The sequence below is a fragment of the Perna viridis genome, chromosome 14 (assembly GCF_037379345.1).
Source record: "Perna viridis isolate PV_CMFRI_1.1 ecotype Kerala chromosome 14, ASM3737934v1, whole genome shotgun sequence".
In the NCBI taxonomy this organism is placed as follows: Eukaryota; Metazoa; Mollusca; class Bivalvia; order Mytilida; family Mytilidae; genus Perna; species Perna viridis.
The window spans coordinates 6,072,361-6,098,113 of record NC_142458.1 but is presented as its reverse complement, the minus strand read 5'-3'; the positions used below and the strand labels follow the sequence as shown (position 1 = coordinate 6,098,113).

At 32.6% G+C, this 25,753-nt stretch overlaps 2 protein-coding genes across 9 annotated transcripts in view; one reads left to right on the top strand and one right to left on the bottom strand.

Annotated features, from left to right (window-relative positions):
- LOC148597918 (uncharacterized) overlaps window positions 1–7,838 on the bottom strand; it is a 28,051-nt gene extending 20,213 nt beyond the window's left edge. The window contains exons 1-2 of one of the 3 annotated variants that reach the window (XM_088559952.1): window positions 7,821–7,838; window positions 167–251 (exon numbers count right to left, since the gene is read on the bottom strand). The gene's annotated coding sequence lies outside the window, so the exon portion shown is untranslated. Of the gene's footprint in view, window positions 1–166; window positions 252–7,541; window positions 7,710–7,820 lie in introns of those variants that run through there. The other 2 variants (XM_088559951.1, XM_088559950.1) reach the window with 2 other exon arrangements.
- Window positions 7,730–25,753, top strand: part of LOC148597917 (uncharacterized) — a 51,173-nt gene continuing 33,149 nt past the window's right edge. For 3 of the 6 annotated variants that reach the window (XM_088559946.1, XM_088559949.1, XM_088559943.1), the window contains exons 1-6: window positions 7,937–8,073; window positions 14,550–14,692; window positions 15,604–15,861; window positions 20,869–21,185; window positions 23,330–23,471; window positions 24,494–24,544. In XM_088559946.1, the coding sequence (XP_088416072.1) occupies window positions 14,564–14,692; window positions 15,604–15,861; window positions 20,869–21,185; window positions 23,330–23,471; window positions 24,494–24,544 (897 nt within the window). In that variant the 5' untranslated portion in view covers window positions 7,937–8,073; window positions 14,550–14,563. Of the gene's footprint in view, window positions 7,776–7,922; window positions 8,074–14,549; window positions 14,693–15,603; window positions 15,862–20,868; window positions 21,186–23,329; window positions 23,472–24,493; window positions 24,545–25,753 lie in introns of those variants that run through there. The other 3 variants (XM_088559948.1, XM_088559944.1, XM_088559947.1) reach the window with 3 other exon arrangements.

Here is a 25,753-nt window from a genome sequence, read left to right as displayed (position 1 = left end):
TTACATAACGCATCATTTAATTATTTTTATTTTACATTGGTTTTTTTTTTTTAACAGAATACAATATATGAATTAATATCTTAAATTTAAGGCAAATTCAAAATAGTTGTATATTGGATTCGTTCCTTAAATTTATATGAACCAATCATCCCTCATTTTACGTTACCAATCTGTCAGCAATCAATCAGTCATCAGTCATCAATCCATCAAATAGTTATGCTGATCAGCTCAGGGACTGTAATCAGTATGAACTAAAAATTAATTGGTATATTTTAATGCATATATAAATACATGTACCTTTATCAACAAAAAAATCTGTTTTTATGAATGTAGATAAAATGATTTAAGGCTTTGCCTATGAGGTACAGAGCTGTTTGTACTAAAAAAAAAACACCTTGGTTAAAAATCAAACAATGGGAATGTACAGACTTCCTATGACACATGCTGTGTGTTTAAAATTTAAAAAAAATCACTTCCTAACGACATACATGTATGTCATTTCCAAAATATGCCACTACCAACAGAATGATTTTTACCCTTCGTCTATTAACACCTGTGATGTTGCAAATTATACATTTACATGTTTATCCAAATATGTCATGTCACTATGTTGTAGGACTACAGCACAAGAAAGAATATATTATTTGTTTGTTTGTTGGGGTTTAACGTCCGAGCAGCAATATTTCAGCTATATTCAGACAATGAACATGAAATGGATATAATGAACATGAAATGAAAAAAAAAAGGATGGGTCACAAGGATAATAGGGTCGACAAATTTTGATTGCCACTGGAAAAAGGGGGATGGGTAAGATCGGGCAATTTAGCCTCCTGTGGCGGAGCGCAAAGGTTCCTACTCCTATCGAATACCACAGCAGGGTTCTTTAACGTGCGAGGAACGTGGCATCTTTCCCAACACGGTGCACCACTATGGTTTGCGGTCAGGTTTTCGGTATTATAGCCTGACAACCCCAGCATGTAACACGCCAGGAGTACCCCATTCCACCACCTGGGGCACACATCCCAGTTGCTCTGTGGACAGAGCGCCTAGCCCCCGGCTAGGTTTCTGAGCACTATTTAGTCGCCTTATACGACAAGCTTAGCGCTGCTGCAGGCCTATTCTTTTATCACCCGGACCTGCACAGGGGAGAGAATATAGGCACATTTAACCCTTTTGCTGCCAATCAGACAAAATCATTGTGTGTCCATCACATTGCTGCCAAGCGGCCACATGTGTCCTTTTTTGATGAAAGTAGCTTGTATCTTTTAATCTCCTTATATCCATATTATTGATGCATTAGGGTGCAATATAATGCACATATGAATATTTGAATTTATAACGCAGATAAACATAATTAGGTTCATTCATCAGATGTACTTACATGCAGGTGATTTATGAAAATGTTATTAATTTTAACAGGTTATCATCCCAGACATTAGGCTGATGTTTCAACTATGCCAAACCAAGATTAATTTACATAAAGATAACAAATAGTATGAAACAAAACAGGCGTCAATTTCACAAAAAGTCGTAAGTGTAAAATTGATATCAATTATTTCATTGTTATCAATGTCATCACTTACCGGTAGCTGCGATTTGGTTTTGATTGGCAAAAAAATCCATTGAGTGGCATGGGGCATCAACATTAAAACATCCTAACTTTTTTTCATTTTTTAAGATAATTGAAAAATTCTCTTGGTTCCCTAAACTGCAAATAAAACTCTTTTTATGCATGAAATTTTTGAATAAATATTCAGTAATAAGACTACATGAATATAAAATTTTAATAATAATCTAATATGAAAATAAAGATTTACATATAATTGTCATTACAAATTAATTTTTCAAGTAAGAGAGTAATACATTCACATACAAAATATGAATTATTTTTTCTAAATGAAACATTTTACAGAACAAAATTGGACATAAAATATTAAAAAAAGTTTTAAAAATTGAGGTTCTAGTCATGAAATTGTCAATTGTTTATTTAGTTGATTACTTGCCAACCAATCTGACCCTTAATGATACGCAAATTAATGAAGATGACATCAGTAATGAGATTGGCAAACTCTTCTGTATGAATTGATATATCAATGATAAAAGAATCAACATATCAATGTAGTGACCAGAAGAAAAAAAATGCACTAAAAAAGAACAAACACCACTAAAAAAAAGATTAGAAAAACAAAAATTTGAAAACAAATTATGCACTCATAATAAATTAAATTAAAAAAAGATTAATCACACAGAAAACAAATACATTAGAGAAAAAAGATTAAACATTAAATGAAGACTAGAAGAATTTTCCAAACAAAATAAGTTTTTCATTCCAACTCCGGTCTGCATATATCAGAAAAAGTAGTGAAAAGCATGGCTTTTCGAAAGTAAGGACGAGTATTATTAAGCTGGGTTACATGTACATGTATGTGTTTTTATGGATAAGCATTAATCATAAGCTTAACCTTTTCTCGGCCAAAGGGCCATAAAAATGGCCATCTGTTATTTGCCAAAGGGCCAATAACTTGGCCAATTACTCACAGGCAATACACTAATATGATTATGTAACTACACATTATTGATTACAATTGAGGTGGGGATTAAATTTTCGATAATTTCGTATCATAATTTTGTTTACCAACAAAACTTAAAGTACAGGAAACCCCATCATACAGAGTTGTTTATTTGTTGTGACTTTGTCATTTATTTATGACATTACCTCTATGACATAATTGTAAAAGTGCTCATTGTGTTTGAGTTAGTGTAAAAAATGTCAGGAATTTGGCTGAGAGTGTTCCCACCAGAAGAAAGGAATGTACGACGCCTGGATGCTAATCCTGGACCAAAAACACATGCCTCCAGTTTGGGCTAAGCCAATCATTTATTTTATGTTGATGTTCACACTTAATCTAATGAAGAAATGTGTTAAAGAAACAAATAGGTACGTTTACATATTGATGACCTTTTAGTAAATAAATATCATGGGAATTGATAGTCCTCAAGTAGGCTTAAAATCTCATTCCAGTCCCAAGATGAACAAATGGACCTTGGTCCCAGCCACCGACTTTAAAGTTGGTCAAGAAATCACAGGTTTTTTTTTAACAATTTTTGTAAGTGTTTAAATCGGACTCGATCATTATTTTTTCATTTAGGTTTTCCGAAAGAGACTGAAATCATATTGTCGTCTATAGGCAAAAAGTACCGTTTTATCAGCTATCAATGCCCGTTGTTCTTTTCTATACATTCACCCAGATAAGACAGTCTTTCACTCTCTGCTTCTCAAGTTTTCTACAAATGCTTAGACGCATACATTTAACGAGCCATTTAATTGAAATAGATTAAAAATAGTCATCAATTTGGTTACAAATTGCCTAATATCCACTTCACACACATACACATTTTTCTTACGAATCCTTATGAATATCAATTCGTAGTCATTCCCAAGCTTTTGTATTCAATTATCCGTATAAGTTGGAAACCAATTGTAACGACATGTACAATGTATTCCAGCCATAATAATCTTTCTAAAACTCTTATGCATTCGTAAATCGCAATGAAACGTAAACTGTAATTATCAAAAATAGGTAGCATTCATTCTAAGTATATTTCAAAAGTGATAGTTATATTCGTAACCAATCGTAAAACAGTCGCAAATCACTCTCATAAATCACTCACAAGAGTGGCTTTTTCGGAGAAATGTGTGTTCAACTAGTTTTACCAATTATGTAAAACTTTCAGATTCATAAATTTCGTGTATGATTGATTTATTGTTTTTCCTTACACATATTTTCCTTTAAAAGGTGGTGATTAAGACAACATAAACAAGGACAAATATAATACAACAGTCACTTCAACACACCCTTCACACAAGCGAGTGAAATGATCGCAAACAGATCGATAATGTATGTCAAGTATTGCAACTTGATCGTTAATGGAGCAGGTTAAGGATCGTAAACACACACTGTCTTTTCTTTTTCGATAGTTTCATGAAAGTCCAAGATGTATGTCAAAATGAAAATCTGTTTCATACTCATTTAAAAAATCGAACATGCTATACAATACTTCGGAATGTTAGCTTTTCATTTTCTACAGTGGTTTGTAAAAAAAAATAATGACGCAAAACTCCATATTTTGCAAATTGTTATAATTTGACTGACAGTAATTTCTTTTAATTAAATTTTAATTTTTTTTTTTTTTTTTTGTGGTGGATGGGAAACAATTTTTCAAAATTATTGAAAATGTAACAATGTTTGTGTGCACGATCCTTGACTTGCTCCATTCAGCTACGATCTTGACACATATCATCGATTTGTTCACAACAATTCCTCACGTTTGACAGTGTGCCGGGGTGTTAAAAAATAAACTAGAACAATAAGTATGTAATATTTTTTGTTCAATAAGACAAAAAAATTGTTTACGAAACATCTGGATTATTAATTACATTATCCATGTACATGCACTTATTTTAGGTATGCTTCACAACTCATCAAAAGTAAAAGAGGACATATAGGTCAACACTCCAGACTCCATCTATGGACAAAAGAAGGCCCAGTCACAGTACGCGAGTTCAAGGGTTTCTTAGCTATTATTTTGAATATGGGGTTAAATAAAAAGCCATCCACTGAACAATATTGGCGAGAAGGAATAAAGAGTCAATGTACACCTTGGTTTCGGCAAATGTTCACAAGAAACCGCTTTCTGCTGTTACTGAAATTTTTTCATGTAGTTGATAATAGAAAAAACAAATCTAAAGGTCAAAATGGATATAACCCGGCAGGAAAATTCCAACCATTAATACATTTCAATATGCAGTCGAAACATTTGTACACACCCGATCAAAAGCTATCTGTTTATGAATCTGTGCTTGCAACAAAAGCCCGGTCTGTCATGACACAATACATTCCAACCAAGCACTCAAAATTTGGAATAAAACTATGGATAATAGTTGAAGCGGTGACGGGTACATTATAAGAATCATAGTGTATAGAGGAAAACAGTATGACCCCGTCCCTGCAGGGCATCACCAAGGAACAGATTTTGTACATAATCTTTTGGCAGATTCCTCACTTTTACGTAAAAACTATCATGTATACTGTGATAGTTTTTTTTTCGTCCCTAAATCTGGCCAGACATCTATTGTCTGTTGGCACCTATCTGACAGGCACACTGCGGAAAAACAGACAGATGCCAGGTATAATAAAATATCCAACTCTCAACGCTGACGAATTGGTATTCGCCAAAAGTGGCAAAACTCTTGTTGTGGCATACAAAGAAGGAAACAAGAAACCTGTGAGACTGATAAGCACATTCCATGGGGCTAAAATAAAAGATGGCAAACCAAAACTCATAACTAAGTACAACAAATACATGGGAGGAGTTAACTGGAATGATATGATGACGAGTTTATATGGAGATAATAGAAAGAGTGTAAAAATGTGGAAAAAAATTTTCTAATCTATTGCAATGTTTTCTCATAAACTCGTATATTCTTTATACCAAAAACACAACGGATACCCCTGTGATGTCAAGATTTCCATTCACAGAAAGTGTGATAGAAAGTGTATCAGAGGAACATCTACAGCATCGAGGGAAAGTCAATCAAAATGTTCCTAGATTAAAACCAAATTTAGCCAAAGCAACCAAACCAAAGGAATGTATTGTGTGTTCAGACAGTACACGCAAGAGAACAATTTACATTTGCTCACAATGTAGAAATGGAGCGCACCCTTTACATGTACATGTATGTGCCGAAAGACAAATGCCATGGTTCCGAGCAATAAACAATCACTTGGAAAAATAATGTTTTGAAACTTGTAACTTGTAGTTGAATTAATTTGAAAATATGATTGTTTATGTTCAAAACGCTTCGTTTTACATATCTGTGTAAATGGAAACCAGAAACTTACCCAAGTATACATAAAAGCGTGTTGACGCTAACATGCTTTAAAAAACCAAGGTTTTTTTGTAGGTAGACATTTTTTTTCACTTTTTTTAAAGTGTTTAACGAAAAATGACCAAAAAGCTTTAGGGTAGATAAAAAAATGGTCGGTAGAAACAATGGTATTCTTTTAGGCCTCATGTACAGTCTATGATATACACAGCAAGTGAAAATGACAAAATAAAAACGTTACAGTTAAAAGTGAACTAGTTTTGACATAAGTAAATACTAACAAAATAAACCTGGGTACAGTATTAGCGCAGCCAGATCATACTATCTACAGAGCAATATGATCTTATGTGAAAAAGCATGCAAAACTTAATACACGCAGCGCATTTTTAAATGTTCCCTTTCATAAATGTATCTTTCATAAACAAATCGTTTTTTTTTCTGAATTTGGGTAGCATTCATTTGATCTTGACATTTTCGTTAATTTTTCATTAAAAAGTGAGGATCGAATGAGAAGTAAAATTCCAGTAACAAAAGTATTTATTGAAAGCAATGCAAGTGTCGTACATTTTCTTAGACATTCTATTGAATTCAAGATAAATCTAACCTTTTGCTCTGAAGAATGCTTACAGCAAACTGCCCATAACTGAATTTAAATAAGACAATCGAATGAATACCTAATTTTGCCAGATAGTGGAGACACGGTAGGTGTATACATGTTGAAACAAGTACTATCTTTAAAGAAAAAGATAGCCGACGCAGTAAAATTTAGTTCTTTTTACTTCTTTCAAGAAAATAACACATTGCATGTAATTTAAAATTTTCAATATAGTATTTTTCAAATGCAATTTCAAATTTTTTATACTTTTTTTTTTCGAACGCCGCCAAGTTAGCAGTATTTGGCCAATCGGGAAAAAGAATTGTGATCAGGTGACTTGCGTTTCCATAGAATTGTCACTAAGGTCAAAGAGTAAAAAGCGAAAAAATACCGACTGTGTCGTAAAAACAAGTGGGCACTGACTACATCGACGAATTCAGCGACATATTGTGACGTTATTTTCTTTGTTAACGTCATAAAATACCCAACTTCTTCAAAACAACTCCTCTTGGCAGTGAAAGGTAGTGTATACCAAAATATTCCATGGCGGTAAAAAGTGGAAGTCTTTATAAAAATCAGATAGGAGGTGATGCATGCATGTCAAAAACCCACCAAAAGTACAGATCAAAATTTAGAAATGATTATTATCACATGAAAAAATAGCACATGAAGACCAAAAAGCATTGTTTGTTCCATAGGTTTTTCTACACCACGAATTACCTCACCATAGGCAGTGCCTGAATTTTATATGGACAGGTATTTAATTACACAACAAATAATATACGAACCAATAACTGACAATTTCACGTCTTGTGAACAAAATTTGATATATGAGGTCGCACTTGTTCCGAAGAAAATAGCAGAAATATTTGTAAAGTAAAACAATTATGGCGTGTATATGGGACGTATTTAAAAATTTGAATCTGGCAGCAAGAGGGTTAATGGAAGATCACATCTGAGACTTTATACATCATGAGACATGACACAAAAGCTAAGTTGTACAAACAAAAGCTGATATAGTCTCAACACAGACATAGTCAGAATATAACATGAATATACCTCAATAAAACCTATCAAATCTGTTAATTTCGATGATGACAGCTATACGCTTTCAAAACTCCCACTACGTTTTCCTATCTCATCTAGGTTTAACTTACATAAAACCCATATTTTGAATAGAAATCGTTATTATGGGAATTCGAACGTGCATTAAATGTTTCATTATCTCCCGCCATATTTTTTTTTCATGATGATAGAGAGGTTCCGAACTCATTTGTTTACACCCTCAAAGATGTAAGTGTTTTACTTTCTTAAGGCTATCAAAAAGTAAGTTGATACCTCTTTGATAAGACGAACGTCGGTGGTGTATGAAAAGTCAAACACAAGTCAAATAATACCACTATTCCTTGGGATTCCCTTGTATTATTTGGTGGTATATCTGTGGTCACGTGACAAGGTATAATGGCGACTGCATAATGTGGGAAGTCGTAGCAATGAATCAGTTCTTTATTTACGAAATGACACGTTTCTAGGTGATATCGAGCGCATAAGCATTGCGTTCCATATTGATAAACTAGGTGTTTCGGTAAAGGTTGGTATTATGATGAATATAATGACACAGATCAACACTTAAAAGCATTTTTAGTCCAGTATCTTCCATCAACAAGCCATGTGCGTTTAGAACAGTACTGGCAATGTTCATAGTTGATGCTACGCATTCTTGGTACAAAGTCAATGAGCGAAAAGCCAAAGATATGTTACTTAAATTATTGGTGGAATTTTTTGTAATACATCTTTCTTGAGACCAGAGGTCTTAGCCTACCCTACTGCTAACGACCATTTTGACGATGCCACTCGCCCATGCCATGGTGGACAAATCAAGTTGTCCACGCTTTGCCTACCCTTAATGCCCAGTGAGCAGATGTCCACGTGCCCGCCATATCGGGTGGACAGTATAGTGTCCACGCCCACGGTATCCTGTGGATGCGTGATAACCTGTTGATTGGATTTAATCCATGATAATTTTATTACAATGTTCAAACAATTGACAAATAAAAGAACAATGTGTCAATCATTACCTTGACCGTGAGAATCAATTTTCTTCCACGTATTATTGGCCTCAAGCCAAAATTGTGACACCACCAGGTGTTTACTTAGGAATTGATATAATTAGGTTTTTATATGAATTAAATGCTTTAAACTCTTGTTTTTTTTTGTTTTGTTTTTGTTTTTGTTTTTCCTATTTCATACGGCCCACATCGTACTTAAGTGTACCATTATTTAGTATCACCAAAATGTAAACCTGGATTAATGGGAAACCAAAGTTGATATAATTTTTAAAGAAATTCATAAGGCCTTAATTTTATCATTTCCAGTTGCTACATGTATTATGTAATAGTATTATACACCTGACCTGTCACCAGATTGTTACGAATTATAAATTACAATGTTCAAAGAAAATTGAGTATTGGTGAACTCCTTATTTTACTGACAATCTATTTAACGCAGTTGTATTTTCTAAGTGAAAGAACGGATTTGAAGCAGACACGTGCAACTTTAACTTATGGTCTATAAATAACCACTTTCGATATCGTGTCATTTCAACAAAATTTGAGAGCGGGAAGCATCGTTGGAAGATAATATATGATCCAGAATTATTGAACCGCGTACTTCATGAGTTTTCAAATGGCAACGGATTTAACCGCGTATTATTTGAGCACACGTTTGCCAACTATAGTGATGGGTGAAAATTTCCCCTCTTAAGTTGAATATGCAGTTAGTTCTTTTAGATTTAGCGCACCATAGACAATTGAACGACATATTTCTTCCGTTCTTTTTTTTTTCTTCACTTAGTTCAACAATTTTGACTACTATTATATAATAACAGTAGCATACAAATTGTAAATTAAAATGTTCAAGAAAATTGAGTACTTGCGAATTACTAATTTTACTGACGGGTTTCTTACATAATAATTCTAAAAAAAGAACAAAGTCTTTTAAACCAATGACTATTAGAATGCTTTTCTTATACAAATTTGTTAAACGCCTTTGTAATATCGTCGACCAATCAAAAAATGTGTTTCATGTTTTATCAAAAGGTGTGTCCCTGTGTTTTGAGCATCGTATGAGATAAATTGACATTTCGTTGACACTGCAACAATTATCGATCGAAGAACAACGTGCCTTACTTGCATAGATAATAAGAAGTGTAATAATATTTGAAAGTATTTAAAATTCGACGACGTCAATCAAAAAACACATAACTTTAAGAGACATATAGAAATGTAAAATTATGCTTTCTTAAATTTCTCAGACGTTAAATCATAATTTTTCATTTTACGAGTCAGACATTTTAATTAAAATTAATTTACATGTAATTCCCGAAAATGGATTTCTTTTAAAACTGTTTTATTTTGAAATCTCGTAATTTTTTAGAATCTTCTGAAACTTTATTCCAAAAACATTATTACTTTCATTTTCAAAATATCCATTGTTAGTTTATGAATATACAAATAGGTGAATGACACAAGGGCAATCATATTTTTATTTCAATGATTAAATGTTCAGTGTTCTTGTAAAATCATGCTCAATACAAGTATTTTTTTCTTTTTCTAAACGTAATAATCTTGTAAAGTATTTGTGATTTTCATATCATAGCCACCTAGAAATAACATTAATTAATGTGTTTACAACGTTAACTTAATTAGTCAAATCAGTATTATCCGTGTAATGTCACTACTTAATACCTGAGCGTGTCACACTCGGCCAGTATACAGGAAGTGGTGGATTAATTGCTAATTAACGAGAAGAAATCGTTTAATAATATTAAGATAAAGAATAAAAAGAAACCGAATTAAATGTTTTATGATTACAGAAGTGTATTAGGGACATCCAAAATTATATTTTTAAATCAAAATTTCGCCATGAAAAATCCCGTATAAAATAGTGTTAGAATCCCCCAGATATATATAATCTGATAAAAAAAAATAAATTCTCCTAGTATGAATTTTACAACTAACTATATATAGAATAAATTAAACTAATTGGTATCTTTATTTACACTGGTGTGCTGACTTAAAAAAAACCGAATTAAATGTTTTATGATTACAGAAGTGTATTAGGGACATCCAAAATTATATTTTTAAATCAAAATTTCGCCATGAAAAATCCCGTATAAAATAGTGTTAGAATCCCCCAGATATATATAATCTGATAAAAAAAAAAAATTCTCCTAGTATGAATTTTACAACTAACTACATATAGAATAAATTAAAGTAATTGGTATCTTTATTTACACTGGTGTGCCGACTTAGTAGGCCGTTTTTCCGAAAATCTCCAATATATTTCAAAACTAAAACGGGACAAAATTAAGTTTGAAAATTTCATGTTTTTGCGTTATTTTGCCTTTCACCTGTAGTTATTGAAATGGATACATATTAAATTAATCATAGTAGAGAGTATTATTCAAATTTTAATATATTTAAAATTCGTAACACCAGCCCACAGTCGCTTCGATTTTATTTTCGAATTTCATGAAGGTTGCACTCCACGTATATCTCGTTTATTTTCTTTACGGTTGATGACAATAAAAAGAAAAAAAATTATTATTACTCAATCTTAGTACACACGTGCATGAAGGTCTAATCATGATTAAATCACCTACATGAATATGTCTTCTAAGGTACATGTAAGTGTCGTGAGCTTATATGCGCCGGTTAACTGTCCAGTATCATTTCACAATACTTTAAACCACACCCTCAATATTCCTATAATTTATTACCTGTCAATCAACGTTACTGCATCTTTACTTAAAACCACACCTTGACATTTTATTTAATTGATTACCTGTCAATCAAAGGTCCGAGATAGAACACCTGCATCTTTAGCCACTGTGAGAAATTCATAGTAAAATAATGCAGAGTCGTAAAAGGGGATGCTGTTGTAAATAGATTCATCTTTCAAAGGGACTGCACATCCAATCTTAGCTGATTTTCTCTAAGAATTTTAAATATTATAAGCAAAAGGAGGTTGCACTTTTTCCATCACATGGTCGTTAAAGTATTTTTCTCAGAATTCATTTTATAAATTCATATAAGTTATGTTGAACTATTCGGTATTTCTGAAAATATTCTAATCCAACAAGTAACACTTGATTAACATTAAATCAAAAAATTCTTCCATAACACAATTTATTTTTTGACAAGTGATAGCGCTGCACTGTATTAAAACCTGCCGCTACCGTTAATTGATTGACTGTCAATTAAAGAGATCAAATGGCACCTATCAAAGGTTACCACGATTTCCTGTATTTATTCCATTTGATGGCAAATGCTCACATCAATACTAGTTCATACAAGTAGATACGCTTCTTATAAAACAGGACCGTAATACTTATTATGTAAGAATGAGTTTTTAACTCCGATTCCTGTTAAAACGAGACAAGATTTAAAATTGACCACCAGAATGCGTGGGCAACGTGGACAGCGACCAACCATGTGTCCACCGTGGGCTGGTGGGAACGTGTCCAAGGGTGGACACAAATTGTCCACCATTGCCCACGCCCACCGTGGGAAAAGGGAATCGTCAAAATGGTCATTAGCCGTAGTGTAACTAGACTTAGCTGACAAATATTGAAGTATTAAAGAATGCACTGACTATACTATTAGTCTATGGTCTAAGAACTTCTCTAGATAAATATGTTTGTGTAGGCATTCTTTTAATCTGATGATTATGCCTAGCTGAGGTGACAACTAAGCGAAATCAAAATTAGCCTTGCAATATGCCTAACTAATTTTTTCACAGGAAATCTATGGCTTATGGCACAAATAATGGCTAGGTGCTGTAATAGACATATTTACACTTGTGGACGTCATTGACGAAAATAATATATTTTCTTGTTATTTTCTTTCTGAATTCTTCAACTTGAAGATTAATGATGTCACAATTTAAAATTACATTTTCATGGAAAACAAAAGCTTCTTCAGAGACAAATCTTTGGTCATTCGTCGCAAAATGACAAGTGTGTATTCACGTATCCACACAGGAAACTTGTATTAACTAATTCTTTTTCTCTCAGTACTTTGATGTCTGTGCATGCGTTGAAATTAGAATTGAGGAAAAAACTGGTACCACTGATTCATCAAATACAAAATAACGCAGGACAGATGGAACCTGTCAGTAGCTTCTATTAGGTGTCAGAATTTACTATTTGCTTGAATAGTGGGTGGTAAAGAATTATTTTTGTGCTCTGTTATGGGTCCTTTTTACTTCTCCTGTTTTCATGTTAGATGTCCCTTATTTACCATGTTTTGTGCAGATGATAAAAACTCCAATATCGTCTTTCGTGTTCGTAATGGCTGCATTTTATTTTTCATACTGTGGGTGCAGGATCCCCTTTTACACCCGCCCCCTGAATTGAGTCTCTGTTTATGTTGTTTTCCCTGAATGTGAGTTAAAATATTCCAATGTTGATGTTCCTAAGTCCATATTCCTATGCTAGTTTTTTCAGCATACAGTTTCTCTTTCATTTTCTGTGGATGAGCATTCTAGTAGGAAATGATTAACTGTTTCCTTTTCTGTCTAATCAGTTTTATGTTTGTAATCATTTAGGCTGCAGTAGCCAGTCCTCAGTTGTACATGTATATTGTAAAGAGCCTTTTTTGGAAAATCGAAGTATATTTTATTGCTTACCTGAGTGGAGTTTTGTCATATACATTTGTAGATCCCTACCAAGGCCTTGGAAATTTTGACAGCCCATGTCAGTCACATTTTTGGACTTAGGCTTGAAGTTCAATTGTGAATAAACTTTTAAAAAAACTTATTTTTTGTAGTCATTTAAAGATAAATATTGGAATTTGTGTTATTCACATACTAATTTGAATGTTTAAAAAAATAAATGAAGTCGGTTTTGACCACATGTGGACATTCTAATAAGTAAACAAAACATTGTATTCGCTTAGACTTTTTCTTCTTTTTTGAAAACAGTCAAGTAGTTCCAAGTGATGAACAACATATTGGTTAATAAAAGAAAATCGTGATTATATTATTAAAAATGGTGTGTTAACTTCTGTATTAAAAGAATTCAATTGATCGTTGATAAATAAATAAGTACGAACTGCGACTAATTCATAATACTTGACAGACAGTTTCAGCATGGCATGCTTTCCTTACCACAGAAGAAATGACTGATTTTTCTTTACTTTTCCTGTAGGTGTTAGATTTATGTCTTGGTATTCTCTCCCTTGAAATTGTATTAGCTGTTGTTTTATACATGTAGGTTCCCTGGTAGCTTTTGACTGAATTTTATAAATAATGAAATATTCTTTTAGATTCTGGTTTCCATATAAACATGTCTGCTCGGTTCCGTTCCTATAGTTAAAGCTCCGCCCACTCTCGTCTTGCACGTTTTCACATGCTGTATTTATGATTCAGAATGTCAACAAACCAAGGTCTCTCATGTCAGTTGATCAAATGTTCAAAATAAAACGAATATGGTATCAGTATAATGATTCCAGAGTCAAACTAAGTAGGTGTGATGTGCAAACTTTCAGCTTGAAAGTTGTTAGAAGCAGTTGGAGTGTAATATTCCGTGATATCACTAAATCTCCCAACTTTTTGTATTGCACATTGTTTTGACCCCTACCCGACATATCAGTATCCAAATTAAAAAGAGGAAGATGGCAGGGTTAGAGGAAATTTGGACTAGTATGAGTACATCAGTAACATCATGATTTTTACTTCAATTGTTCTATTTTAACAATGAAAATGTATGACAAAGACAGTATATTTATTGATGTTATATGGTCAGTGACAGTATACATGTATAACACTTTGGCTCCACCTACATTCCTACCTGTGCATGAATTACGCGTATCTACCGGCTAAATTGGTCTAGGGAAACCTCTAGTATATATGTATATTAATGGTTATAATTGATAGTAAATTATATTGATTCATAAAAAGAAAGACTCTTAAGATTTAAATATTGTTTTACATGTATGTTATAGTTTTAAAACTTGAATAAATAAATGTAGCAAAATATATTTAAGAATGATGTTTTTTTTTCAGTGGTGTTAAATGCCATGACCGAAGAAGCAAATGATGCAAACCGTGTTGTAACTATTGTACAGAGTTCTATCCCCTTAGCAGCTGCCACAGCACTAGATGGCGTCCATACAGTTCACACTGAAGAGTTGCCTTATGGTTTAGGAGTAAGTTGTTTGCAATTAACTATTCTTGTGATTAGTGACATAGGCCAAAATTAAAATTATGTTGGTTTCCAGTTACACTACCTACCAATAAAAATTGACCATATCCAAGTAATTTTTTTGCCATTCTCTGACAAGATTGAAACAAAATTTCAAAGAAGCATTTTTCGCTTCTTAGAAGATGGTTTTGCAGAATCAGATGAACCTTTTGCAGAAAAAATTTCCCTACTTCCCTATCCAAGCCCGGGGGTTTACAGTGTAGGAAAGGGGAAACAAACAATATTTTAAGTGTTGCCATAAGTACATGCACAGAACTTGTACATTGTATTTTCGTACACTTTAAGATCATGAACAAGTTAGCTGTAATCTATCCAACTTTTAATACACTTGTACATTGATTAAATATGCCCTTGGTTTTTTAGTTATGCAATTGAGGATTTGTCCTTCTTCTGCTACAGAATGTACAAATTTTCTTCTTTAATTGACATTTTAAACAAGTACTATCTTTAAAAAAAAGATAGCCATCACATTTAAATTTTACTTCTACATTGCTTTCAAGAAAATAACACATGGCATGCAATTTCAAATTTTTGATACAGTTTTTTAGAACGCAATTTCAAATTTTCTATACAGTATTTTTGAATGCCACTAAGTTATCACTATTTGGCCAATTTGGAAACAGAATTGCTATCAGGTGGCTTGTGTTTCCATAGAAGAGCATCCTTAAGGTCAAAAGGTAAAAAGAATAACTATACAAACTGCGTTGGAAAAAAAAATTATGTATTTAGTCAGTTTATATTATTGAATATTAAACACTTACTTGTATACAGTTTTGAAAGTTTTACTATTTGAATCTTAAAATTAACGAATAAAGCTAAGTTCCTGATCATTAATGAGATCTTTATTTTATGTAGCATCAAGAGAAGAATCCATTCAGCAGCTTTTCTGAAGAACATCTGAACAGAATCGATGACTTCCTGTCTACTGAAGAAGCCCAGAAAATCCTCCAACAGACAACTGTAGATTATAACAATTCTGAGGTCACAGGTCAAAGGTCACTGAATGATGACACAGAGGTTTCAGGGGACAGGTCGGAAGACTTGCTGAACATATTTGATGTGAGTCAATCTGATCTGTCTGGGCTTGCTCATACTCACTTAGATGTTGTTGAGGTAATGCTTCATTAATCATTCATCAGGGGTTCAATGCTACGGAAAACTGGAGAGGAAATTTCTTGCAACAAGACAAATGTATCAACAAAAATGATCAAAATCCCCGCAACAATCCAAGTTTTCATGCAAAATGAGGGTTGATATCATAAAAATCTGTCACAAACTTGTTTTGTTCTTTAAATAAGCAGACAACTAGGTATATGCATGTACACAAAATGAACACAAAAGAATTCCATTTTCTGGATGAATCAAGGGTTCAAATAAGTGGTAATCCGAGGTTTTGACCCTCAGTTACTCATCTAGATCCTTTGAAATTTCATTTGACTTGCAACCCTTTTCATTGACACATTTTTTAAAATTTTGATTTCAAGTACACTGTTTGTTTGAAATTTGGTATAGGAATTAAAGACAAAGATATTGAATAATCAATAAGTAGAATTTTACTGTTTTCTTTTAGTTATAATTTTGGTTTAATTTAAGTACACTGTTTGTTTGAAATTTGGTATAGGAATTAAAGACAACGATATTGAATAATCAATAAGTAGAATTTTACCCTTTTCTTTTAGTTATAATTTTGGTTTTTGGCCACATTTTCAACCAGGCCAAAATTAGGGTTTAAAATTATGGACTTGGAAAAACCTATGTTGTTCACAATCCAAATTCAAAGTTTTTTCAAGCTTCAGTTGGATGTTGTGTGTGGCTTTGTCTAATTGTTTTGGACCTCATCGCAAACCACAGTGGTGCACCGTGTTGGGAAAAATGTCACATTCCTCGCACGTTAAAGAACTTTGTTGTGGTATTCGATAGGAGTAGGAACCTGTGCACTCTGCCACAGGAAGCTAAATTGCCCAACATTACCCATCCCTCCCTTTTATCTTGTGGCAATCAAAATCGACCCTATTATTGTGTCCCATCCCTTTTTTCATTTCATCATCATTTCATGTTCATTTTATCATCCTTTTCTTGTTCATGGCCTGAATATAGCTGAAATACTGCTGCTCGGGTGTTAAACCCCAACAATCACTCAATCTAACTACTTGTTGTGGAGCTGCACCCCACATTTTGTATTAACTTATATTTTGTACACTGTACATATCCTGACATAACTAATCGATCAAATTGATTCAATCACTCATCAGTCACCAATCCAATGGTAATCGATCGATTAGCTCTGTTAATCAAACACACATGGATTTAACTCCCAATAGAGGTTGATTGAGGATTTTGATTAAAAATCTCTGTTTGAAGTCTAATCTATTTGTGATTACTTTGAAAAAATCTCTGTTTGAAGTCTAATCTATTTGTGATTACTTTGAAAAAATCTCTGTTTGAAGTCTGATCTATTAGTGATTACTTTGAAAAAAATCTTTGTTTGAAGTCTGATTTATTAGTGATTACTTTGAAAAAATCTCTGTTTGAAGTCTGATCTATTAGTGATTACTTTGAAAAAAATCTTTGTTTGAAGTCTGATTTATTAGTGATTACTTTGAAAAAATCTCTGTTTGAAGTCTGATCTATTAGTGATTACTTTGAAAAAAATCTTTGTTTGAAGTCTGATCTATTAGTGATTACTTTGAAAAAATCTCTGTTTGAAGTCTGATCTATTAGTGATTACTTTGAAAAAAGTCTTAGTTTGAAGTAAATTAATTTTGTTGATTAAATTATATTACAATGGACAAGGAGTACATTTTTCATAAATTACTGATATTTTTCCTGATTAATAAACAACAATCAATAAAAATCAATCACTTTTAACTCATCAAAACCATCTATCAAACTCTGTAGGGAGTTTGATCGATGAGTGTTTGATTAACTGAGCTAATCAATCAATTACCCTACGATTTGTGATCGATAAATTATGTCAGGATTTAAACATGCATGTGTATGTATTTAATGAATATTATTTTTTATTTAATGAAGTGTAATCTACAGGAATTATTTGTTTATCTAAAGAGATTGTTTAAATAATTTAATTGAAAATAAACAAAAAAATGATCATTCAATTAGTCAGTATTACATGCATTTAATTATTTTTAGACAAAATAGTCAAGAAATACATGTACATCTTCATAATACTTGTCCATGATTTCATGGATTTACACTTTCAACATGTTTGTCATTGCATCTAATGGTCTTTTCTGTCTAAAGTATATGTCACAGTTTTCTTTCCAATACACAAAGATCTAAAAAAAATGCTTTACAGACTTGATGATGTTGATTGGAATTTTCTTTGAATAAGGAGTATTCAAGAGTTTTCTTTCTACTTGATTCTTTTTCTGTTGTTTTTCGTTTCTTTTCCGTATTTTAAGTTTATGAATGCTATTTTACTGTGCTTACTTTTAATTTTCTCAATTTCCCCTTCCATGTTGTTTATAGTATCTGATCACTGTATAATTAAATACTTTTCTGTCGAAAAATCAGGCAAAAGGTATGGCATATAGAAAGAAAAAGAATGTAGATACAGTGGAGCCTCTGAAAACCGGCTGCCCATGGGACCAAAGAAATCGGCCGGTTTTCAGAGGTGCCGGTTTTCGGAGGTTCCGGAAATTTTCGTATCCGTTCCGTATATGGATACCGGAAGTACAATGTTATTGATCTTGTGATCGATCCGATCCTATTGATGATTATCTGATTGCACTGTTTGTATGTTTCTACACACATTCTTTGATAGGTATTTGTGTATGTTTGTGTTCAAATCAAGAATAAAAGTAAAAGTTGTATTGTTGTTTTTAATTAAAGAGTAATCGTACTGTTCAGTATTTTTATATTGTTGACAGTTTAGTGATGCGTGGCGTAGTTTATTGACATTGTCTTTGATCTGTGTAAAGTTTTTAAGGTAAACTAGTCACCGATGCCTTTGTTGACTAAAAATACTAAAAGATGAAGATGTGACTGAGAAACTAAAGAAACAAATCAAAAGTGAAATAAAAATGTCTCAAAACCAAAAACCCGACTAAATACCAAGGTATCATGACAATGAATCCATATAGACAGTATTTTACCCTTCTCTTTCTTATTGTTGCAGACAACAGGGTCAGTCTGAGTTCAAGATATAGATAAAGAATACTATGTCCCTTGTACATTTACTTCATATATACGTTCACTTTTCGATTGCACTCCATAAAAAAAAAACCTATACATGTACAATCATATTTATTCAGTGACATTTAATAACATAGATAAAGATTCTCATAAATAAAGCACTAATAAAATTGAAAACAAGTTTCACAGTTAATTGTACATTTAATCATCAGTCTAACAAATTACACTTTAAAAAAGTCTACAACTGATACCTCTAAATTTCTTCAAATTGTCATTGTTATCATAATTTGCAAGATATTCTGATTTTCTCTTTAAAATATCGGAAACGGTCGTTTTTCCTACACCGAATTTTTCACTTAACGATTTCTGAGATGGTTTTGGAAAACTTTTAGATTCTTTGATTAAATTAATTTTGTCTTCTAGCGTTAATTCAATACGACGATGTTTAGCCGGCTGTTTTGACATTTTAGCAGTAATTTTAGATTAAACCAGAAGCAATGGAAATTTCAGAATGATTTGAAAATTGTAACACCGGCTATTTAAGGAAAACCATTTTCAAGCCATAACTTTAATTTCATTTACTCATTTTACAATAGAACACAAGCGGTCAGCACAACCTATTTTGAAGTTTTCATTTTCTGTTTTTAATAGAACACAAGCGGTCGGCACAACATATTTTGAAGTTTTCATTTTCTGTTTTTACAGAATCGTTTGAAAATGTGGTTATCAAAACAATTTTTAAATTTAACATTTGTTAAAAAGTTAATTACATATAGGATCATGGTTATTGCCCTCATTATCTGTGATAATTAATGAATAAAAGAGTGTCACTCCTTGTTAATGCCAATCAAGATCGGTGTTAGCCTCTTGAAGTACTGATTTATTGATCTTACCGTGATTGACATGTTTACAACATGTTACACGGCTCATTGATTTTACTTGTCGGCAAACTTTTCACCGGTTTTCGGAGGTTAATTTTTACAAAGAAATGGGTTTTGGGACAGAATTTTGCAGCCGATGTTCGGAATTCAGAGGGGCCGGTTTAGGGAGGAAATTTTTACTTAATTATATAGGGGAAAATTCCAGACCAAAACTAAATGATCGGTTTTCGGAGGATTCCGGTTTTCAGAGGGGCCGGTTTAGGGGAGTTCCACTGTATTTTGTTTCACTGTCCAGAAATAAGAGTAAAAGTGTTTGTAAAGTTTTCTGTCTTCAGATATTGATTAGTCAAATTTAGTTCACTATGAGAAAATGGTGGGAAAATTCTCCTGCACTTTTTCCCTATATAAGCAGAAAAATATCTATGTCTCAGATGCTTCGGGATAAATTCAAATAGCTTTTCAGTTGTTTTCTGCATGTACTGAATATATATCTAGGCAAAAATGACTAAATTGGGAAATAGGATGTACCCACTTCGTTGCCTGATTCTTACATACACGTAGAACAATACTTAAATTGTTTATATGTAGTGTAGACAGGAGTTATTGCCATTTTGGAATTCTTAGCAACAAATGGAGCTGAATTAATTAAGGAATGTTTCTAATTTTTGAACAGGTTATACTGTGTAACCTGGTTTAGAACAGTTTACATTTTTTATAAACCACTTGGTTTATAAAAAATGTAAATTTACTATATTGAATAACACCTGTTCAAAAATTACAAACATTCCTTGTAATTCAACTTCCAATGAGTGAACTTCCAAATATAATTGATTCATAAACAAAACTATACTTTATTTGCAATTATTTGAAACATTGAAACATTGAGTGCTGACCATTCAATGTTATAGTACCAAGCTGAGTTATACAAAATAATCTGGTTTGCTCTAAGGGAACAAACCAATCAGAAAGCTTGTTACAATTCAAATTTCTTTATTTTGATATATTTTAAAAGTATAAATTTATTATTGAGTATATATATGACAATTCTAGAATATAAAACTGTCTGTCTTTACATCATTTGCAGAGCAAAAAGGACGATCCATCTGATTTGGGTTCTCCGTTTTCTGATCATGCTTATGCCATACCGGTAAAAAGGGTAACCAGAACAACTGTTCCAGTAGCCTCCCCTGAAGATTCTTCAAGTTCCCAAGGGAAAGCTGTTAGTTTCCCTTTGATACCTGCTGGTTCTCCTCGAAAACGACAGCTTCGAGAGGAGGCTATGATTGTTGCTGATGTTGGCAACACTGTTGAGATTTCAGTTGAAGAATCAAAACCTGGAAAAGGCCGTGGTCGAGGTAGAAAAAGTCCAGGAGATGTACCCCTTGGGAATCCTAATAATAGGTATAAAATACAAGAATCACTAAAGTTTAGTAAATGAGAATTAGCAATAATCAAGAGTTCACTTTATTGAACTAGGATGGCAAGAACTACAGGAATTTCAAACAAATTTTTGAGTACCAACTCTTTCACTGGTATTAACCTTGGATTTCTTGTAACACTCAAATAAAGTGTTGATTTCCTTCCGCGGTTTTAACCTTAAAATTTTGGCTTGGTAGCCTACAGATTAAGTTTTGGATGCCAAAATGTGTAGTTCTTAACAATCACTGTAGAATTTAGAAGCCCATGCCAAATTGTAGGGGCCATTGGTGAGTGGGCCTCTGCTAATTTCACAGGGATGATTTTTATTGGAATTCTGCTATTTCAAATCCTGATTTTACTGTTATGATTTTTTCACTGTATATTTACTTTCGATTTTGCCAATTTCCACTTAGTTTGTTGACGTTGTAAAAATGATCCCAGATTTCAGACCCTGCCTACTGTATTTAATCTTTGCATGCTTAAACTTGGAAGCTATTTAGCAGCTTGAAATAGCCCTTTGTGTCACAGCTTACATTGAGAGTGCTAAGATATCAGCACAGGGATCGAATTTAAGGGGACATACTTGCTAAATGCAAGTTGAAATTTAATTTTGCTTGTTAAATTATTTACACTTGCTAAAATTTGCTAGTTAAATTCAATATGTCATATAGGTAAAGCCACCCATAAAACTTAAATTTAGCAAGTGTATATTATTCAGTACTTGCTTAATTTAGCTAGTGGATAAAATTCTGAAATTCAATCCTTGATTAACAGTATAAAAGAGACAAAAGAAATACTGACAATAAATTCGTAACTCTGTACAGTATATGTATTTAAATCAAAACAACACATATTTCTATGAAAAACTATTGAAATATAACCAAAAACTAAAAAAAAAGGCAAGGAAGTGAGCAATTTTTAAGATAAAGTTGAAAGAAAAACATATCCGTACTAAAGACTACTCAAACTCATTTGAATGTCTTGTAGTTTGGTCCAAAAAGTTTTTGTTCATTTGAAAGAGTAATCAATTGAACAAAGGTTCTAGTGGAAATCAAAAGAATGTAATCCAGAGACATAGACCATATGTGGAAAACAGACAAACACTACAAAGAACAGAAGTATCTTAAAAAATACATACAATGTAACAAAAGTAATTGAGCAATTTGCACTCTACTGAAAACTTGGAGCATGGACCGGGTGCACCGACAGAGTAAGGGTCCTCTGACATCCATATAACTTGAGTAGTGATGAATTGAAACATGTTTCAAAAGTAAATTTCCAGTTTTCAATTTATGTGTTTCTGTTATTGAACTTACATGCTAGGTCTTACACATGCACACACTAAAACAGATATTTAGGATTGATAGTCAATGAAATTATAATCTGCAATGTTTGTAGATTTTGGCTTGTATCATTGTGAATATCAAGAGCTAATAAGGGAAGTAACTCTACACCCCTTTTACATAGGAATGGAATGATCCGTCAATGATCTAAATATTGACCTTACTGTATTCCACATGCTTGACAATGTTGGAATATTTTTGTGGTTGTAGACAGAATGTGAATTTGTTAAGTGTGCAGATTAATAGGTATTTTTTTTACCTGGAATTATATTGATATGTACATGTAAGCTATTATGACGGTTTCATAAAATTAATCATGCTAATTTACAAGTACAAATGTAGATGGAAGGTTGACTGCCCTAAACTAAATATTGGCTGTTTCGAGTAATTTGTGTATTCTTAATTTCAGCAGCATAGAATTTAAAGTGTTATATTTATGTTATGAAACAAATTTTGGAATATTGTGGATAAAATTTGTGGATTTTGAAACAATTGATGACTGATATTTTAGAATATTTCTTCTGAATCACTGGCACACTGTGCAAAGCCATTTATTTTCTTTCCAAACAAAGTATCAAGATATTAGAACATGTATTTGTAATTATGAGTCATCGATTTATACAGCACTGATTGTGTAGGATACATATTGAAGGTCATTTATTGAATATGTAAAATTTAATCTTGTGATCAAGGTAAGATTTCTGTTTACCGCAATAAAATTATACCAAATCCTTTTAAAATTTAGAAATAATGTTTATATACATGTAGACCTATTTTTTTCAGGAGATCTTCAAGAATTAGTGACAATGAACAGCGGGAAATGGCTGAAAAGATACGAAGAGAAAACTTACAGAAAGAGAAGGAAGAAATGGAAGCAATGAATGCTGGACAGTTTGATGAAGAACAGGATGATACTCCTAAGAGGGTAAAAAAAAACTGAAGATTGACATTACAACACTATTGTTTGGCCATCATTTTGTATTATTTTTATGCAACTCTGTGGGTGTTTCTAGAAAAGCAAAGGATGCATACCCTACTGATGCACCTGGTCCATGCTCTCAGTTTTTAGATTGGAGTCCAAGTTACTTATTTAATTTTGTTATTTTGTGTGAATCATTTTGGTTATTTTATGTTTTTTGTTTTGTGTGTACGTTTTCCATGTCTGGACTTTGTCCCTGGATTACATTCTTTTGATTTCCGCTAGAATCTTGGTTCCCTTGATTACTCTTTAACACCTTTTTAACTTGTTGGGTGTTTCTAGAAAAACAGAGGATGCTTACCCTTCAGGTGCACATGGTCTATGCTCCCAGTTTAAGTGGAGTCCTAGTTGATCATTTACTTTTATTTATTTGTAATTTTGGTTATTTCATGTTCTTTGTTTTGTGTCTTTATTTTTTCTATGTATAGGGTTTTTCCTTGGAATTAATTCTTTTGATTCCCACTTGAATCTTAGTTTCCTTGGTTACTCTTTATTTTAGGAGAGGAGGGTTACAGTGGTTAGACTGTCCTTTTTTGTTGACTTTTTTTTTAAATTTCGGAAGTTTTGGACAATAATATGCAAATGGAAGCTTTGACCACCCCCTTTATGAACTCCTAGATTAGAATTCATAAAACCCCCCTCTTTTTATTGAATTTCTGACCAAATTCCAACTCTCAGTAAGCTACAGCAAGGAACTTTATGTTAGTTACTGAACAGCAATCCTTCCTTCAGATATGTCAAAGTTCATGAATTCTTGAACACCCTCAGTGCATGTTGACCTTAACTTGGGCTCTGCATTTTGGATGCAGGTGTCCTTTAGTTGTGCCTTCTATCTATCTCTTTGACTGTCTGTCTGTCTATCGATGTATTAGTAACCTTTTTCACTTGTATATGCGCAACATTTGTAATTGAAGATGTTTTAGTCTGATCTGGATTTAAAGTAGAGTTACATTTTTTTTTAATTGCAGAAAGGACGAGGTAGACCAACAAAGAAACAGGAAGAAGAAGAAACTAAACAGGTATCATAATAGATCTATATATAGAATTTGTATAAAAAAGATACAAGGAAGTAAAACTCATAAAAAAGAGACTTGATTATATTCACAAAAGTATTGAATGAAGTGTGTGATGAAGAACATAGAGAAGTGTTTTAGACTGGGATATAACAGTGTAATCTGCCTAATCCAAACCTTTGGACTTCAGGATTGGTTTTGTTTAGACAGATGTTTGGTTTAGCTAAGTTCTTAATACAAATGTACATTTATATTAATATAAAGTGACTTTAAAAAGTGTATGTTGTAGACAGTTTTTTTTTATTATTCAGGATTTGGTTTTTACAGGTTTTCAGATTATTCAGGGTTTAGTTTAGCCAGGTCTTTGGATTATGCAGGGTTTGGTTAAGACATGTTTTGATATTATTCAGGGTTTGGTTTAGACAGGTTTTGGTATTATTCAGGGCTTGGTTTAGAAAGGTTTTGACAATATTCAGGGTTTGAATTAGACAGGTTTTATTATCATTTAGGGTTCACTATAGATAGGTCTGGATTAATCAGGGTTTGCTTTAGACATGTTTTTAGGTTATTCAGGGTTTGGTTTAGACAGGTTATTGGATTATTCATGGTTTGGTTTAGACAGTTTTTTTTTTAATTATTCAGGCTTTGGTTTACACAGGTTTCAGATTATTCAGGGTTTGGATTAGACAGGTGTTAGATTATTCAGGGTTTTGTTTAGACAGGTGTTTAGATTATTCATGGTTTGGTTTAGACAGGGTTTTCAGATTATTTTGGGTTTGGTTTAGATAGATTTCACTGTACATTGTTGAATCTATTCGTGGCATTATCTGTTTTCAATATCAGACACTCTTGATTATCTATTTTCAATGTCATATTTTCACCACTTTGATGTGGGTTGTAGCTGCTTTTACACAGGCAGAGTTGCATCATATGTTTTCATATGTTTAAAAAGAAACATAGAAACATATGTTTAGGACCAGTATGGTAAATAAAGTTTTTGTGCATTTAAAATACATGAAATCATGTTTTCAAAAATTATGTGAAAAAGGAAACTCTTCATACATGAAATCCTATTGAAAACATGTCATTTCCATACAATATTTATTTCCTTGTATCATTAACCAGACACTTTGAAAAGGAGGGGAGCCAGAAAGAGAGTGGGTGCTAGGATGTTATTTACCATTGTTGTCAAGTTTACGCATAAAAATAAATTTA